Raw genomic sequence first — 18927 nt, forward strand, 5'->3', positions numbered from 1 at the left:
TCATCTGTAGATCCCAGGGCAGCACAGAAATACAAGACAAAAGTACACAACAAGAACAAGAAAAAAAACAAAACAGTAACTCCCCAATCTTCCCCAAGCATATTTAAAAGGATAGAGGATGTTAGTTGGCCAAAGACCTGGATAAAAAGGAATGTTTCTGCCTGGCATCTCAAGGTGTATAACGAAGGCAACAGGCAAACCTCCTTGGGGAGATCATTCCACAAACAGGAAGCCACTGCAGAGAAGGCCAGTTCTTGTGTTGCCACCCGCTGGACCTCTTGTGAAGGAGGCAGATGAAGAAGGGCCTGAGAAGGTGATCTCGGGGTCCAGGTAGGTTCATATGGAGAGTGTCGTTCCTTGAGGTCTTGCAGTTCTGTTTATGGGGCTTCTGCTCTTCTCTGTGCTGTTCTCCACTGCCTGCGTGTATTTACAAAGGCACGATAAGTGCATCATTTCACCCACTGCAATGTTGAGTTTCTGCCCTGTACTTTCTCACCTGATGTATCTTCAGAAGTGGGGTTATAGGCAGACACATCATCATGCTATAATCAATGAGTCGCCAGACCAAAATAAAATCTACTAGGAAAGCATGCCAGGGATGAAATTTATTCTACACTGATCAACCCTGAGTGTCTGTTAATTAAATATTAACATACTAGGAGATGGGCAGTGAATATATTAGAAAAATTTAGCAAAATAATTTATGAAAAAAACTTGCTTTGAAAAAGATATATGCAGTTAGACTAATGTACTGAATAAACTGATTTTGATTATAGGTACTTATGTTCATCTTTTAGATGTTATCTTCTGTCTGAATAAATGAATTCTTTCACCACCTACTTTGAATTTATAAAGGCTCTCGAGTCATTGTCTCATGAATATACTGTATCTCAAAGTCATCATATGCATTAAGTAGAAACAAGAACTGAAAAAGAAAATACAGGATCTGAAAAAGAAAATACAATGTCCATGGTGCGTATGGTGTCTTCCATCTTAGAAAAGGGTAGCAGCGTTGTTTGACAACACAAAATGGTTGTTTGATAGTCCAAATTGATGTGCCATCAGAAGCAGGATTGATTCTCTAGCACTCTTCAGAAGACACAATGATGCAGGGGAAAAACAGGGCGATTCACATACTCTCTGGTTATCTTTGTATGCCTATGTGGCTTTCTGCTGACAAAAATACAATGGCGGAACAGGTTCAGAGTTTCATGGTTCCCATGAGAACTGCGAAATATACTTCTTGAAAAAGATTGGCTTTGGCTTCATGAGCCAACAGAGCCATTTAGGTCACAGCTGGAGCATGTAATTTGGCAAGGAGCTTAGCACTCCCTGAATATTAGCATAGCCTTTTCAAAAACATCTTTTAGACCATGAATTCAGTATAGCCTGCACGCTTGCAAGCCTGGTAGAAATCCCCGAACCAGAAGCACAGGTATATACAAATCTGGATTGTTCATAGCAGACATGTATCGTTGTCACTTCCTCCACTTAACAAGGTTGGCAAAGGCTCAAGCACATTTGTGCAGCTTACAAAATGGATTTTTCACCTGGCACGGGATGCCGAGTGTGTTGGACCATGCAATCCTAGCTCTCGCTAAACTGTTGCTCTAGGCACCCCTCTTTCACTTGCTTTTATATGGTTTGAGCTATGTGAACGGCAGCCTCATTAGCTGCTGCTTTTTTCCACAGGAGAACAGCTTAGAGCTCTACTTGCCCGCGCTACAGGCAGCTTTTGCTTATTTGCTTTGCTCCCTTTTAAAGTCAGACTGCAATTGCCATTGGTAGAACTGCTAAAAATGGCCTCGTTTCTGCATCTGGCACAAATCGGAATAAGTTGCCCAATTAAAACCATCAGCAATTGTTTTTATATAGTTTTGAAAGTGGGGACTGGGAAGCTACAGTACCATCCCAGCATCAAGCTGTTTGACCATCCCAGCTGTTCATTTTTATTATTAGTTGTTTGCATGTGTTAAGCTATTATTTCAGAAATCAATTACAGAAGCAGCAAGTATACCCAATTCCTCTTTGATTCCATTTATTTTTGATTAGGCACACTGGCAAGTCTGGAAGATGGGCTCTAACAGCTATAGTTTTCAAGGGGTGGGGATCAAGATTGACAAGTTGGCTGCAGACAACTTTCTTAAGCAGTTTTAGTCAAATAGAGGCCAACAGGAAACCAGGAAACTGCTAGCGTGGATTTGCATGTAATAGTGCAGCTCTTGCACCTTCTTGTTATTGGAGTGTCACACACGAGCTTAGAACAAGGTGGATCAGAAAGCTGCTCATACAGAAACATTTCAGAACTGTAGCAGAGATGCTTAAGGAATGTATTAACTCCTGGATTTCTGCTATGGGGTATGGCCACTGAGTAAGAAGGAGCCAAACCTACAGTGTTGTTCTCCAAGCTGCAGGCAGGCAGAAGTGAGGGCGATAAGCTTGCAAGGACAACAGCATACACATAAGGTTGTCAAAAAGGTGTCCCTCTTGTGCAGTCCCAAGATCCATGACAAAGTAACCGGGCCTCAAAATAACATTCCCCTTTTAAAGAAGTCTATGAAAGTGTAAGCAACGGCACAGGAACACAAATGTAAAATTAGCGTCTAAGTCCATTTGCCCCCTTATCAGGTGGGCGGCTTTGCAGGCAGGCCCTGGAAAACCGGCCTATTGCAGGCCAGATCATATCCCTGCCAAATGGGCCCATGGCTGTAGGTGTTAATGGGCGTTCCCCTGGGCATAGGACCAACCGACCAATCATGACCCTTTGTGCTGTGCCCAGGGGAAGTTTAAATGTCTGGCTGGTGGGGCCTTTCAGCCTTTCTCTTGCCGCACCGGTCCTCCCACCCTCCCTCTCTCAGATTAGGGTTTTTCAGGGATGGTTTGACCTTGCTATGGACAATATCAGTGGCCTAATTTTCAAGGGCCCGGCAGGAATTTCCCCCACTTAGCTAATTGGCATCACCATTTGGGTTTTCGCCTACCTCATAGGAAGCGTCACAACTTCGTAAGGCGGATAGGCATTGGGTAAACCTAGTATTGTTTGGAGGGGAGGCTGTAGCCTCTGCCTACCCCTCCACAGGTAAGGGTATCCTGTTAAAAGGATCCAGAAGGAAGAGCTCCTGCCCGATGCCCAGGCGGGGGCAAAGGTCATACCACTCCTCCAACGGGAACTGCTTGGGGGGGTACCCTGATTTGACCTAAGTCCTAGGGCACCCCCCCCCCCAGCTTCACCCTTAGAAACACTCCCAGCGAGTGGGAGTGACGTGCAGTTGCTTATCCCAATGCCTATGGACAAACCTCACATCTGTAACCAATGAAGTTGTGGCCTTATTTGATCCCAAACCAATATCCTGTGTTGTGTCTAGTTTTTTTACACCTTAGGGAACAGAGTGGTCACAAGGCCTCAGTACGTCAATAGACTTGCTTTTAAGTCACAGCACAGGAGAGACCTTACTCAGCCAGCAGGTCTTGCAGGTGTTGTCTGACCTGCAAGGGAAGCAGAAATATAAATCCACACTCGCCAAATGTAAACACACTCTCAAAAGCCATACAAAGGACAAGAGCATAAAAATATCCTGGTACCGTCTTACTATCTGGCCTCCTGTTCTTTTTTTCGTGCAGACACTGGCATGCAACCGAATACATCTGTTCAATTGATGCAATATTCCAGCTGCTCATCTTTTCATCAACGTAATCTTGAACCGTCTTTTCTTCATCTTCAATTTCCTCTTTGATAGACAGCTGCTTGGAAGCAGAAATAGCGTCAGAGGAAGAGCAGGACTATGAAGGCTGGGAGGGAAGATAAGCCCAAGGAGGAGGAACCATAAGGTCTCTGCCACATCCACACAAGCCAAGACAGAAAGAGAGGGTAGTCACTTTTTATCAATGGTTCCTCTTTATATACTTCTCCTCCCATCAGTTTGATCTGAATGCTGCCCATAGTCTGTAACCAGCTCTGGCTTGTTGTTCTGTTGCTTAATCCCTCTCCTGGAAAAAACAAGTGTTTTGCCCTAGAGCTACATGACTTTAGTTAAAGAGATCCCAACGTGTAGTCCTTGGCTCTAGTTGCATGCTCATGCAGACGTTGTAGTAACACACTTTAATTACAACAAGACAATGGTGGTAGATTCACTGACATTCTAGTCAATGTCAGCTCCTGCCAGAATTCTTGTTTTAACCTAAGTCACGGTCTTTGGATGCTGTAGACTCTTCAACAGGCTAACTTCTAGTTTGCTGAAAAATGCAATGTGTATTTATTCTAAACGTATTTCTAGAAGAAGAAATTACCAATAATTGGGGGTCCCGGTTTTCGTCCACAGGAGTAAGTCCAGTTATTATTTCAAGTAACACCTAAAAGAAAGATAATCAGAAAACAAGAACAAAAAACAAAAAAAAGTGAAATGCACGTCATGAACTACTATAAGAAACCAGTGCACAGAACCACTCAATGAAAAACCTTGTGCAAGGAAAGGTTTTAAAGAAAGGGTTGTTATGCCTTCCTTCAACAATTGATCCCAAGGCAGCTGATACTCCCTTTGCTGAACCTGCCTATTATCAGACTACTAGCCTTGCACATATTAATGGCACTACTCTCATATATATTAGCTTCCAAATAACTTTTTGGTGTTTTTTCACTCACCACGCCAAAGCTGAAGAGATCAGATTTCGGGGTTATCTCCCCACGCAAAGCTTCTGGGGCCATGTAGGCTGCTGTTCCGACAATTCTGTCCGTTAGGATAGTGTGCGTCAACCTTACTGAAGCCCTTGCAAGTCCGAAGTCAGACAGTTTCGCCACAAAGTTCTCAGTAAGTAAGATATTTGCACTGAAAAACATGAACAAAAAAAGGGGACTGAATTCTGTTAGGTTCTTCAACACTCCTTCTCAAGGAGGGAGATGGTGCTGCAATAATCAAATGAAAAGTAAGGTGGGAGCTGTATTTTTAGCTAATGCTCCAGGTTTCATTGTTATTCCATGCTTGTCGTTTGCGGGATAAAAGAGAATTATGGCCACATCCAAAACACTTTTCTCTACTATACTGTCAGGGAGAGGCAAACGGGAAAAGATGAAAGGACAGAAACCAGCAGTTATAGAGAGCCTAAAGAGATTATCAGCAGCTTGTCGTCTGACAGCCAGTCTGACGTAGAGGGGGAGGAGGACGAGCCTGGGACAAGTCATGCTGTACACAGAGGAAGTAAGGGGAGGAGTTTTTGCAGACTTGCATGCTGGGTGCGGAAAAGGAGGAAGTAACATTAGAGGGAGCAACTGCATACAAGGGGAAGGAGGTTAATGGAAACGCTGGAGATGTACGTTTGAACTTTGTCAAATAAATCAATTGTTTGGCACTGGCTGGGAGCCCGGAGTCTTATCTATGGCCAGCTGGACAGCACTAAGCCTCTGACATAAACAATCACACACCCAGCAACAATTATCTTTGCACTGTTGCCTTCTTCTATTCAGTGTCAAGATTAACGTAGAACACAAATATTGCCCTGTCCGCAAATCACCATAAATGTTTTTGTGTTTTTTTAAATTTAAAAAGCATGTTTGAAGAATACTGACAAAACAAAGATGGAACTATCTGTCCTTAGTGCAATAATTAGTTTTTTAGATTTTACCTTTTAACATCCCGGTGAATGTGGTTATTTTCATGTAAAAAACAGATTCCATTGGATGCCCCATAAGCAATCTTACATCTTGTTTCCCAAGGAATTGGTGCCGTGTTATCCTTAAAAACAAGTGGAGAGTGGAAGTGAGTCGATATTTCTAGGCAGAGAGGCCTAGAATATCGAAGTGTTGAAGCAATGATTCTTCAACTTCGCTGGACTGGTCATGTTATGTGGATACCTGATTATTGCCTTCCAAAGCAACTACTCTATTCTGAACTTAAAAATGGCAAGCTTAATGCTGGTGGTCAACAAAAGAGGTTCAAGGACTCTCTCAAGGCAAATCTTTAAAAATGTAGTATAAACACCAACAATTGGGAAACACTGGCCTGCAAGCGCTCCAATTGGAGAACAGCCTTTACCAAAGGTGGCATGGGTTTTGAAGACGCTCAAACTCAGGATGAAAGGGAGAAACGTGCTACGAGGAAGGCACATTTGGCAAACCCTCACCGCAAAATGACTCCCACCCGGAAACCTACGGTATGTCCCCACTGTGGAAGGTTGTGTGGATCCAGAATTGCCTTTCACAGTCACTTATGGACTCACTGTTAAGACCGTGTTCATGGAAGACAATCTTACTCGGCTACGAGTGATCAACGAATAATAATAATAATATCACATTCATCTCCTGGGCCTTTGCATTCATCTATCGCATGAAGGAGCCTAATGGGGCTCCCATGCCCCTCCCTCTCTCATCCTTGTTCAGTACTGCTGGAAGGAAATTGGACACTTTCAAGGTTTGTGTTAAATAAACTAGAATTGTGACCAGACTAGTTAGCACTATGGTTCACTGAGCCATGGCTTTGTTCAACAAACCATGGTTTGAATTAACCAGACTTCTCCTTAGTTTGGACACAACCATAAATTCTAGGTTAGTTTAAAACAGGAAGTCAAAGCTTCTGACCTGCTCACTGTGGCCATCTCAGATGAAAAGGAGGCGCATAAGCCCAAGCAGGCTCATACACATAACCCTGAACCCAATGCAGTATAAAACTATCCAAACCAGACCAAAACACAGAAGTTTTCCTCTTTAAAGCTAACACCATAACCTTCTTAAGAAAATGAAGCTGATCGCCCTTCAAAATGGAATAATATTGTGCCAAAGTAAACAATGAAAAGATGATTGACATCATACCAGTGATATACACAGTGATAAGAGGAAAACCCATCAGTGCCACCAAATAATATTTGCCTGATGTTCTTGTTTCAAGTAACCAGCTTTGCAAAATGTGAAATATCATGTGCTCCAGTTTATACTGTCTACAAAGCTTCTGTCTACAAAGGCTGCCCTTGCCACTGTATTAAAACGTAGCTCTGTACACACATATCTTTGCACATTCAGAGCTATCCTTCATCACAATCAATAGGAGAGGCCTGCAAGGGAAAGAGGTCCTTGTGATCAGATACTTCACATCTACAACAGATTCCAGATATTTCAGTTTCCCCCTCTCAGTTTAGCAGTTTCAAAGAGGCATCGACAATAAGCAAGTATTTCACTTACCAGGCAAGCTAGTCTGTCAAGCAATGAGCCATTAGGCATATAATCATAAACAAGGCAAGGCTGATCGGAGTCATTTGAGAATCCAAGCAATTCGACTAGGTTCTCGTGCTGACATCTGTGACAAAAACAAACCAACGGCCTTGTTAGTCTGGGTTTTCGTATTTACTGTTCTGAAAGGTTAGGAATTAGAGGGCTCCAATGAACCTAGACATAATCTTGATCAACGATTTCAGTAACACAAACTACATACAGTAAGTTTATTTGATGCCAATAGTTTGCTTTCATGCACAATTCAGTGGCAGAGCACATGCATGCAAAAGCTTCTGGGTTCGATCCTTGGAATTTCCACGCACGGATGGGAAAAATTCCTTTCCAAAATCCTGGAGGGCCACTGCCAGACAGTGCTCAAAATAGTGAGGATCAAAGTACACGAGGCGCTATGCACACCTTTAACCCCAGCATGCATTATTATTTTTTCTGTAAAATAAGCAGTCAGAACTGGGGAATGGTGGGGAGCTGGATCTTGTGCTAAGATTTTGGTTGTGGTTGTACAGAGGGGGGAAACCGCTCACAACTTACTCTGCCATAATGCTGATTTCTTGTTCGAACTGCTTTTTCAGGTCTTCGATACTTACATCGGTCACCTATAATGACATTTAAAATAATGGGAGATTAATGGGAAGCAGACCGGTTCTAGGCCAACCACATAATGAAAGCTTTGAACTTAACAGTGGCAAATAGGGTGGGATCCAGAGCCAGGCCCTCAAGGTTTTCTGTATCTTCCAGGTATTGCTCAGAGATATTCAATGAGGTGCATCAATAGAAATACAGCAGTAGGGAAAGCTAGCTCTGAGCCTTTGAAACCCAACTGCAAGTGAACTCATTAGCATCTTTGTTAACAAGCAGCCTAGAAGCTAACTGACCGGTGGGAGAATTCCACAAGCAAGGAGCCACAATGGGGGGAAAATACACAAGCAATCTCCCTACCCTCGAGGATCTAGAGTGTGCTGGGAGTTACTCCACCATCACTTTTATGCAATAGTTATTTGTTATCCTATTTCTATCTCACACCTTCCTCCCAAATGAGTCCAGGGCACCAAGGGCCCAAAAAAGAAAAGAAAAATACTCTGGGGTGCAAGTGATAACAACAAGTTTACACGAAGGGGCATGTTTAGACTGCATATGAGTAAGCCCCACTGAATTCAATAGGGCTTGCTTGTGAGTAGAATTTCACAGTAAAATATTATTCTTTATCGGATTTATGACAAAGAATGCATAATAAGCCCCAAAATTTGCAATACTTCCTCTGCTCTGCTCTTAAATGTTATGTGATAGATGTGTGATACATAGGGTGCCTCATCGCATGGTTTTCTGGCCGTTTTCATGCCTCAATTTTGCTTACACTTTGAGAGAGAAAAGATAATTCACACTGCAAATGATGATATACATAGTAACAGGAAACCTACAGAAGTAAGTTTTTTCACTGCCACTGTTCTGCCATTAATGCATCCTTTGTACACCACTCCAAAACCTCCTTCGCCAATCTTGTTGCCACCAGCCGACACAGTTCGATCATCAAAGTTATTTGTAAGACTTCTCAGTTTATCAAACGAAAAGCTCTGCAATACTGAAAGAGAAGAAATGTGAGTGGAGATCTCAAATTCAAATTTTTATGGGGGTGGGGACCCAGCAGGATTTTAAAAAAAGGAAAAAAAATTCAAATCCCAGCACCACAAATCTTGCCATGATTTATTTACCTTACAGAGATTTGTCTTTGCTTTTCAGGAGATGCCAGCAAAAGGTGGAGAGAAAGCAAGATGAAGATCAGTTAGCTATTCTTATGCAAAGCTGTATAAGTCAAAGGAGAGCAATCTGTGACTCAGGGCTTTATGAAACGCTCAGCCTGGTTTCATGCAGGTAGGAACAAGGGAGAAATAGGTGGCAAAGAAAGTAGGTAAGAGAGCACAGGAGCCCCACCTGCTTCAGCATGCAGCCCCAAACAGATTAGCCCCAGGCATATGTGCTCCTTGACAGGAAAACAGTTTTCCACCCCAGAAAAAGTTTGCAACTCGCTAGCTACAAGCAGCGACCAGAGGGTTTTTTTTAAAAATCGGAAACTCTTCTGCTCACATCAGAAGAATTTCTGATGCCCCAGAAAGTGATCTAGTTTAATGTGTTTGTTTTACTTGTATTTAGTAAACAAAAGATAAACACCTGAAAACTGCCATGCTTGCCAAATACTGAATTTGCAACTCGCTTCTGCTTGCTGCTTCTAATTTGCTTCTGAAACAAAAACTTTTCCATGGGGGGGGGGGGAGCGATTTGCCACCCAACCTCACTGGTCATGAGTAAAGATATCTTTAAGCAAATAGCAAAGGAAGGTGGGGAAAAAAAACATTCCAACATTTTACTTCAGAATGGAAATTTGGCATATTTTGACAGCAGGTTGCTTAAAACAATGCTATATTAGTTGTTAAAACGTTAAGATCCAGCCGGTAAAGAGACCACTTGCCCCTTGCCCCTCCTCCCTGGAACTGCCTAGGAGGCAATCATCTTGAGTAAACAACTCTGGATTTATATACCTGCCTAGTCTGTTACAGCTGCCATATTTACTTACTTCACCAAACCTTTATTTGGTTTATATAGGCCATCATAAAACATCCATATATAAAATTTTATATACAAAAACAGCCATGTAAAATATGCAATAACGAGGATTTTCATTGGGGGTTTCTTTCTGCTAAATAGTGCCATTCACCACTCTAAGAGATACTATTGACAAAAACTCAGCCACCCTTGCAGTTACTTCCGGGTTAATGTCAGACAGATAGAATCTGATATTTTCATTGTCCTGTGATATTACGTCTACCCAAAAAGGGGGATAGCATGCGTTTGCATAGCTGGTTGTACAATGGACAGTAGTAAAGAATGTTCTACAGTTTCTGGCACATTCAAAGAACACCCACAGTGTCTATCGTTTCTGGGGATGTTTAAATATCTATCCTTGACAAAAAATGAGGAAAGAAACATTCAGTCGGGCCAACATAAAGTCCCTGCATGGGACTGGAATTATTAATTTTGAAATATAAATGACCCTGTTATCCGTTGTATTCAAACCATAGAACTTGGGGGAGAAAATTTTATTTACAGATAACTCGTTGTTTTATTCTTCAATGTCCCTTAATCTGGTTTAAATATTGGTTGCCATATTTCAAACAGTGAAAATCTGGACAAAATAGTTGCTGTGCTTTATTTTGAAGGGTTTTTTGGAGCTATTTTTAAGGAAATTCACCAAAATCTACACTTCCGACATGGGTTGCCATACGTCCAGATTTTCCCAACCATTCCAGTGATTTCTGCCAGGACACTGTTTCCAGCTAAATCCCGGCTATGTCTGGGAAATTCTGGTCATATGGCAACCCTAATCTTCACCTCAGCTTTGCATGTCGTTGATATTACGTCCCCTAATATCGTGTTCAGGGACACGGGTGGCACTGTGGGTTAAACCACAGAGCCTAGGACTTGCCGATCAGAAGGTCAGCGGTTCGAATCCCCGCGACGGGGTGAGCTCCCGTTGCTCGGTCCTGCTCCTGCCAACCTACAAGTTTGAAAGCACATCAAAGTAGGTACCGCTCCGGCGGGAAGGTAAACGGCGTTTCCATGCAATGCTGCTCTGGTTTGCCAGAAGCGGCTTAGTCATGCTGGCCACATGACCCGGAAGCTGTATGCCGGCTCCCTCGGCCAATAAAGCAAGATGAGCGCCACAACCCCAGAGTTGGCCACGACTGGACCTAATGGTCAGGGGTCCCTTTAATATCATGTTCTACAATACATAATGGACTGGACTGAAAGGCAGGAGGGGAGTGAAAGAAGGAATAATTGCCTACCTGAATCATTAAGAGGCAAACAACTCTCTTTTGTACTTGGGCTGCAAGAAACTGAAGTTAGGCACCCTTTCTCTGGAACCGAGAGAGGCAATACAGATGCCACTTGGTTTTCTTTTTCATTCAGACACGTAGTTTCTTGTAAAGATAAGGGCACTGTAGTATCTGTTGTCCTCATGGAATCTGCCATAAAATACAAAACAGTCAAAACAGGTTTTAGGTGGGAAACAGCTTGCTGAAAGCTGTTCTGTACCAACAAACACAACAGTCACGGCTTAATAGTGCACTGGACTCCTTTATCTCCACAATGTCTTAAGGTTGCATCTGTTCACACTTTGGGGCATAGAGACATCACCAAAAACAACACGGGATCCTATTTCTGTATCAGTTTTGGACTAGTAAGGAGGGCAATACACAATGTGCCAGCTTCACCTGCAGCAATAATGTTGTGCATCGATATAAAGTGCCTTCCCTTGTGGTGGTTGCTTGTATGAAATAATCTAGGGTTATGCTAATATGTAAAAAGTTGGAATATTCTAGAAAAACCTTGCATTTCAGGAGTACAAGGAGACCAGGTTTTGTGGCATGATTCAACATAGTTTAGAATGCCTTTCAGGGCCAAGTCATCACAATGTAGCTTGCATGATACAAATACGTGGGATATACGTTTGTCAGATTTTTAACATAGTTTTCTGGTGGTGCTACAAATCCATAGCTCCAACTCTGTTTCTGGTGTGGCTACAGGCCTACTTGGATTTCTACCATAGTTCCTCCTGACCCAAGGTGAAGATCCTTTTCAGAAAAGAGCGAGTGCTTTATATGTCTTTCTCAGCTATTAACCAAATTAAGGATTTCACAAATGGCTACATGAAAAGATGCTCACCTGAAAGACAATTGCTGTATTAAAAACCACCATTTAAAATAAATAAAAACACCACCAGACCTCCCCTTTGAATGCATGCCAGAGACACCGTGAAGACCAAAATTACCTGGAAGCAAAAGTTTGGCTGGTGCGAAGAAGTGATTCCTGATTAACAAGTCTACTAGATCACTAACAGTGCAATTTTGTGTCCCCCAGTCAAAAAGCAATTCACAAGTGGGGCTCTTTCCTACTTGTTTTAATGCTTCAAAACGCCTTAAAAAAAAAGAAGAAAAATCAAATTAATTTTGAAAAAAAGATTGCAAAAAAAGAAAGATACACAGAATATAATTTTTAGCCATAAAGTTCAAAAGCTAATATGTCAACAGCAACGTAGCTCGCATTATATATTCCACTTCAAATATGGCCTTGGTGCAAGCTTATGATAGATAGCTGGATAGCTCAGTTGACAGAGCACCCAGCTCTTAATGCATTAATGTGTCTAACATCCAAAAGGATGTCTGAGAACAGGGCCACCACATTAAGAACTCAGCTGTGACTGCAACAAAAAACTCTAACTACAGTGAGGGTGCCGCCCTTAAAAGATGATGGTTACATGCTCCATCAAGTAAGCTGTCAAAGTTATTGGGTTCAAGCTATACAAATAACATACACCAAGTATCAGTTTAAGATGTGATGCAATAATGATGCTAAATTGTTGCAAAAGATATATGAAACAAAGAATGCAAAAACTTGATGGGAAATATTCCAACAGCAGCTAGAATTGTTATTCTTCAATGCCAGAAGGATCTATCAATCCTAACTACCAGAGAATGGTTCCCTAAAGCAGTGTTTTTCAACCTTTTTTGGGCAAAGGCACACTTGTTTCATGAAAAAAATCACGAGGCACACCACCATTGGAAAATGTTAAAAAATTTAACTCTGTGCCTATATTGACTATATATAAAGTAACTCTCTTGAATAGGAATCAAATAAACACAAAGAAAGTATTTTATAATTACTTTATTATGAAATAGTAAGTAAACAGAAATATGAAAAATTATAAAATACTTTATTCAGTGCGCAACCTGGGCCTGTTTGGCTGAACACAAAGCTGATATTCTGGCTGGAATCGAAGAAAGACACACACGTAGCTCCTCGTCAACAGCTCTCAGTCTCTCTCTGTATTTAGTTTTTATAGTAATCATGCTTGAAAAGCTCATCTCACACAGATATGTAGTGGAAAATGGGAGCAATGTCAAAATAGCTTTGTTTGCCAGAAGGGGGAACTCCCTGGCAGTATCCAACCAAAAACTGTCCAAAGGTAGATCAGCAAATCTTAGCTTGAAACCACAATTTTGTCTCAGTTCAGTTAGTTCCTCCTGCTCCTGTAAAGTCATGTCCTTTCCACCAACTGATGCTGAGCTATAAGGGTCCCTAACCCAGTCAAGGCATTCAGTGGAGACTGAAGAGAAATAAAATGACAACTTCTCCGGTCCTCCTGGTGACTCGAGTTGCGACGTCTTCTTCTCTCCGCTGCTGCGCATACTGTGCTCGGGCGGGAAGGAAGTCGGAAGATGATGTCCTACTGTGATAGGTCCAGGCTGGAGTCTGGACCAATCACAGCCCGGACATCAGAAAAGTGGAGGGTGTCCCCCTGAGGAGTGCCAATCGGCGCCCCTGCTGGCCGAGGGTGGGGTCAAAAACCCCACCCCCCATACCCAGGACACAGTCCGGCACCCGCCTAGTGGGCGAAAATTTGATTTTTTTAAAAAAAATCTTTCGAATTTTTCAATTTTTCCCACGGCACACCAGGCAACATATCGCGGCACACTAGTGTGCCGCGGAACAGTGGTTGAAAAACACTGCCCTAAAGTATTAGATATTGCATATATGGACAAATTAATATGGTTGTTTTCTGTAGCTATATTAATCTGTTCTTATGTGGAATATCTAATATTTTTTAAGGAGTTGGAACAAGCTACACAAATGGAGCTTTCCCTTTCTAAAACGGCCCTTTTGGTAGACATTTGAATCAATTTCTGGTGGGTTAGAAAATCTAAATATGTCAACAGCAAAGCGTGCAATATCACATATTAAAACTTTCCATGTCAAAAGACAACAGCTATACAATCACAGAACTTGTAGAGTTGGAAGGAACCTCAAGGATCATCTAGTCCAACCCCCTGCAATGAAGGAATCTCAACACACGGTCCCCCATCCAATTTGAAACCCTACTTAGTTTTGCAAGATAAGGATAAAAAAGCACACACACACACACACACACACTTGGCACCAGTACACTACCTTATGTGCAATTGGCTGTATATGTTTGTGCCAGAGGGATCTTTTATATCTGCTGCTAATTTTTTCCATCCATCCTGCGGATCAATAAAATCAGCCAGTTGCCTCATAATGCCGTAGCCAAGGCAACGCACACACATTGAAGGTGTTATAGGGCAGTCGCTCATCTCCGATTCCTAACAAATGTGAAAGAGATTGCTTTCAAATACTGTACGACTTATTTGAAGATGTAAAGCTGGCAGCATGGTAGTGTCTTCATGGGGGTTTAAAACCCACCTGTCATATTTGTGTCCAACTTCAGTGGGCACCTATGACAATGAAATTGCACTCTTTCCCCTCAAATGACTTCTCAGCTGATTTTTTAAAAAGACTCACAAAACTACCATTTTCAGCACCCTTAAATTACAGTTCCTGGGACTCTTTTGTGGGGAAGTGACATGCTTTCCTTTGGCATTTCCCAAAGTTGGGGTTCTCCAGCTGTTGCCCCCCCAGACTGCAATTCCCATCATCCCTGACCACTGGTCTTGCTAGCTAGGGATGATGGGAGTTGTAGTCCAGAAACAGCTGGAGACCCAAGTTTGGGAGACACTGCTTTAGATGTGCACACATCCATAATAAACTAGCCTGTGGAAGTGTGCAATGGGGGCAGAGGTGGTAGAATGAAGGCATTACCAAATTGTGGTGCATTATGAGAAAACATTTCCTGTGCGCAAGTTGTGAGGGGAGGACAGAACGAGGAAGGTTCCTATTTATTTATTTTTGACATTTCCGGATCAGTGTTTTTAGGTGGGAGTTCGTAGCTGGCAGAGACCCAAACAGTGGTAGTTACCTTGCGTTGCACCTGACCCAAATAAGCCCAGCACATAAAGACAACAGAGACTTTAAAAAAGACTGGGAACCGAATTTGATGTATATACAGGAGCACTGTAAAGAAGTAGACTCGCTTGCAGGGTTTGACTAAACACTTACAATTAAGAAAACAAGTATAAAGTTTAAGAGGTAACAATTGGGTAAATAAGAAAATGTAAGATGTTATTTGGGAAACAGGGTATAAAAATGATATAAATGCAATAATAGTTAGATAAAAATTACAAATTAAGGTAGAATAAAATAAGAAGAAGAAACAAATATTTAAAGAACCAGAGGAGGAAGTTGAGGGAAGTCGGGGGGGGAAGGTAGCGGAGGGTTTGTTTTTCTCTCTCTTTTTCTGCGATAAGGATGATTGTATTGAATATAAAAATGTAAAACTCAATGAAAACTTTTTTTTTTTTTAAAAAGACACAAATAAGCCCAGCACCGCTTCAGAAGAAAGAAAAAGCGAGAATACAAGCTAGCTCTCACCCTCCGAGCGCCCCGCCAAAGCCCCTTCCACGCCGAGCGAGGACGCTGGTTCTGAGCCCGGAGATGCAGACACGCGCCTTCCCTCGCCCCGCCCACCGACGTCACCCGGGAACTTCCACCGCTCTCGCTTCCTTTGAAGCAAGCCCCGCCCATCTCGCCTTTGGAGTTGTGCGCATGCGCTTTATTAAACAAGCTCGGCCCCATCGAGAAAGGATCTACTAACCTATGCGGAAGGTACCAAGTGGCGGTGGGCGGGGGCGGCGGCGTTTCGCCACGCTTTATCTTCGACCCAAATGTTTTAATCCGCTACCCTGCGCGGGGTTTTGGTCTATCTTTGGTTAGACAATGATACAATCCTATCTCCTTCTCCTCTACTCTTTCTCCTTCCTTGCCGCTGCCTCCACCCCTACTTTGATGAAAGTGGTATGCTCTCACTTCTTTGGCTCCTCCTCTTTATTCCCCCCCCCCTCTACTAGATGGAAGATTCCTTTCAGTCGCTCCAGCGCTATTGCCGCCAGGGGTCCTCCTGCGCCGCGCGGATCGTGCTAAGTGTTCGCAGGGGGATACAATTGCAATTGGAGCGTTGCGCCGGCGGTGGGGAGTCGGCGTTGTGCGAGCCCGCAAAAGAGCCTTGACAGCAGGTCAGAGACCGCTGGTCTGCCTACCTCAGTGTTGCCGACTCGGACTGGTAGCGGCTCCCCAAGGGGGTCAGAAAGCGGGGGGGGGGGCATTCCCAGCCCTACCTGGATTGAACCTGGGAGCTTCTGCCTGCAAGGTAGAGAGACCTTAAGATCAAGGAGACACGTGGTCCTCCAGATGTTCTCGTGCTGCAAATCCCAGCCAGTGTGGCTAATGCCCAGGGGGATGCGAGCTGCTCTCCAGTAGCATTTGGAGGTCTACGCATTAGCCCACAACTAAAGCATAGCTTTGGGAAAGATGGAGGGCACAAAGAGAAGGGGACGACAGAGGACAAGATGGCTGGACGGTGTTCTCGAAGCTACAAACATGAGCCTGACCAAACTGCGGGAGGTGGTCAAAGACAGGGGTGCCTGGCGTGCTTTGGTCCATGGGGTCACGAAGAGTCAGACACGACTAAACAACAACAAAGCATAGCTGTCAACTTACAGATTTGAAAATAAGGGACCAGCAGCCTCGAAAATACGGGACCAGCAGCCAAAATAAGGGATTTTTTGGAAACAGGTATGTTCAACTTCTGAGCCCCTCCGAGCCAAAGGCAGAAAGCCCAGCCAGGAGCCAAATGAAGCCTCAAGTGGTGGTTCCCACAGCGCAGCAACCCAGCAAAGGGGATGCAGCAAGGAAAACCACCATCACCTCTCCGCTGGGAAGTGCTGAGCAAAGGCGAGTCCCCAGGCAATGCGGCCGATTTGATCGGCACAAAGCATGCAAGCTCCATCCCCTAGTCATTCTTAGACTCCTTATTGGGTGAGCACCGCAGCCAATCAACACAGTTGGAGCCTCCCTCCTCCCTGGCCGGCAGGGAGGGAGGAAGAGGAGCTGCTTCCTTTGAAACCCGGGTAATTTAAGGGACATCATCAATAAGGGACAGCAGCGGGACACGGCACTGGGATAAGGGACTTTCCCTCCAAATAAGGGACGGTTGACAACTATGAACTGAAGTAGAGCCTGGCTAGCAATAGGAAGCAACAAGCAGCAGCTTCCTGCAACCGTAGGGAATGGGGCTGCTCTTGCAAGGATCGCTGAGCCCCCTTCTCTCTCTCTTTCTCAGAGAAAATTACTTCTATGTGGGTCTGGCTTGATCACTGTGAGATCATTTGTTGGTGACCCCATGGACCAGAGCACGCCAGGCACTCCTGTCTTCCACTGCCTCCCGCAGTTTGGTCAAACTCATGCTGGTAGCTTCAAGAACACTGTCCAACCATCTCGTCCTCTATCGTCCCCTTCTCCTTGTGCCCTCCATCTTTCCCAACATCAGGGTCTTTTCCAGGGAGTCTTCTCTTCTCATGAGGTGGCCAAAGTATTGGAGTCTCAGCTTCAGGATCTGTCCTTCCAGTGAGCACTCAGGGCTGATTTCCTTAAGAATGGGTAGGTTTGATCTTCTTGCACTCCATGGGACTCTCAAGAGTCTCCTCCAGCACCAGAATTCAAAAGCATCAATTCTTCGGCAATCAGCCTTCTTTATAGTCCAGCTCTCACTTCCATACATCACTACTGAGAAAACATAGAATCATAGATTTGGAAGGCACCACAAGGATATTGCTGTTGTTGTGGATTGAATTTATACACTGCCCTATACCCAGAGGTCTCAGGGCAGTTCACAGAACAAAATCAAAATATAAAACCACAATATATGTAATCAAAATAAAAGCAACAACCCAATAACACCCCCTTCTCCACGCAAAATAAAGAGCCACATTTTAAAAGGGCATAGGATATGCAATGCAGGAATATTTTGTCCAGTGTTGGGCTTGAACCCATGGCCCTGACATTATCAGTCTCATGCTCAACTGAGCTGCATGAAAGGTAGCAACCTGGAGTTACGGATGCTGGGAATTTTGACTTCATGGTGGGTAAAATACAGTTCCCAGGATTCTTTGGGAGAAGCAGTGTGCTTTAAATGTCTAAAGGGAGCAAAGGAGTGGGAAGAGTACAGTGGTACCTCGGGTTACAGACACTTCAGGTTACAGACTCCGATAACCCAGAAATAGTACCTCAGGTTAAGAACTTTGCTTCAGGATGAGAACAGAAATCGTGCTCTGGTGGCACGGCAGCAGCAGGAGGCCCCATTAGATAAAGTGGTGCTTCAGGTTAAGAACAGTTTCAGGTTAAGAACGGACCTCCGGAACGAATTAAGTACTTAACCTGAGGCACCACTGTATTGCTCTCTTTCTCTCTGGCCGGTTCTGTGTAAGTCCAGTCCAGCTCTGCTCCCAGAATTTCACCCAAAGAGAGAAGGAAAGTGGAAAGGGGAGGCAGAAGCTTCCCTGCCTGTTCCCTTCCTGACACAGCATGATGGACCCAGTCCTTACCACAATAGCAAGTGAGATAGCAAGTGAGCAACCAGAGACCGTGGTAGCTGTTCCATGCAATCGCAACTCATTTATGTCTCCTTTTGCAGGCAAAAGGGGCAGCATCTGCTCTGGGGGACCTGCTGTCTAAGGAGGAGGTGATACTGCTGCAGAACTAATGGGTGCTGCTGAGATACTGGCCCATCAGCAGCTGCCTCAAGGTGTTGACTGGCCCCTGATGTCAGCCCTGCTCAAAGCACTTCCTTCTATCCATTCATTATATACCCACTGAATTATGGGTATGTTGCAGCAGAGGGCAACAGTGAGCACAAATACTCAGTGCTAAGCAAAAGATCCTGTTTATTCGACCATCCTTTGAAAATGTTA

The 18927-nt window shown here is 43.7% G+C and overlaps 2 protein-coding genes across 6 annotated transcripts in view; one reads left to right on the plus strand and one right to left on the minus strand.

Annotated features, from left to right (window-relative positions):
* IRAK4 (interleukin 1 receptor associated kinase 4) lies at positions 1–15721 on the minus strand. Of its 3 annotated transcripts, XM_081211677.1 has the most exons (13): positions 15554–15721; positions 14216–14388; positions 12039–12184; positions 11053–11232; positions 8632–8792; positions 7745–7809; positions 7166–7280; positions 5617–5726; positions 4640–4823; positions 4288–4350; positions 3583–3741; positions 3455–3486; positions 1–417 (listed from the first exon to the last, which is right to left on the minus strand). In XM_081211677.1, the coding sequence occupies exons 1-13, from the start codon at positions 15704–15706 to the stop codon at positions 378–380; spliced, it is 1581 nt and encodes a 526-aa protein (XP_081067803.1). In that variant the 5' UTR covers positions 15707–15721; the 3' UTR covers positions 1–377. The 3 variants fall into 3 exon arrangements, with proteins under 3 accessions (XP_081067803.1, XP_081067804.1, XP_081067802.1); XM_081211678.1 differs by lacking the exon at positions 1–417 and having other exon boundaries at positions 3412–3486; XM_081211676.1 differs by lacking the exon at positions 1–417 and having other exon boundaries at positions 3412–3741.
* PUS7L (pseudouridine synthase 7 like) overlaps positions 15711–18927 on the plus strand; it is a 21627-nt gene continuing 18410 nt past the window's right edge. The window contains exon 1 of one of the 3 annotated variants that reach the window (XM_081211607.1): positions 15711–15787. The gene's annotated coding sequence lies outside the window, so the exon portion shown is untranslated. Of the gene's footprint in view, positions 15788–16035; positions 16195–16306; positions 16329–18927 lie in introns of those variants that run through there. The other 2 variants (XM_081211606.1, XM_081211608.1) reach the window with 2 other exon arrangements.

The sequence above is a fragment of the Podarcis bocagei genome (assembly GCF_964188305.1).
Source record: "Podarcis bocagei genome assembly, chromosome: 10".
NCBI classification, from domain to species: domain Eukaryota; kingdom Metazoa; phylum Chordata; class Lepidosauria; order Squamata; family Lacertidae; genus Podarcis; species Podarcis bocagei.

What these genes read in the sequence shown, in the direction of transcription:
- IRAK4 (XM_081211676.1), bottom strand. Translation starts at nt 15,706, where the DNA reads ATGGGCGGGGCTTGCTTCAAAGGAAGCGAGAGCGGTGGAAGTTCCCGG. An exon ending in CAGTGAAAAAACTTACTTCT is followed by an intron (nt 7,810 to 8,631) that starts GTAGGTTTCCTG and finishes ATGTCATTATAG; the next exon opens with GTGACCGATGTAAGTATCGA. An exon ending in TTGACAGACTAGCTTGCCTG is followed by an intron (nt 5,727 to 7,165) that starts GTAAGTGAAATA and finishes CTTGTTTTTAAG; the next exon opens with GATAACACGGCACCAATTCC.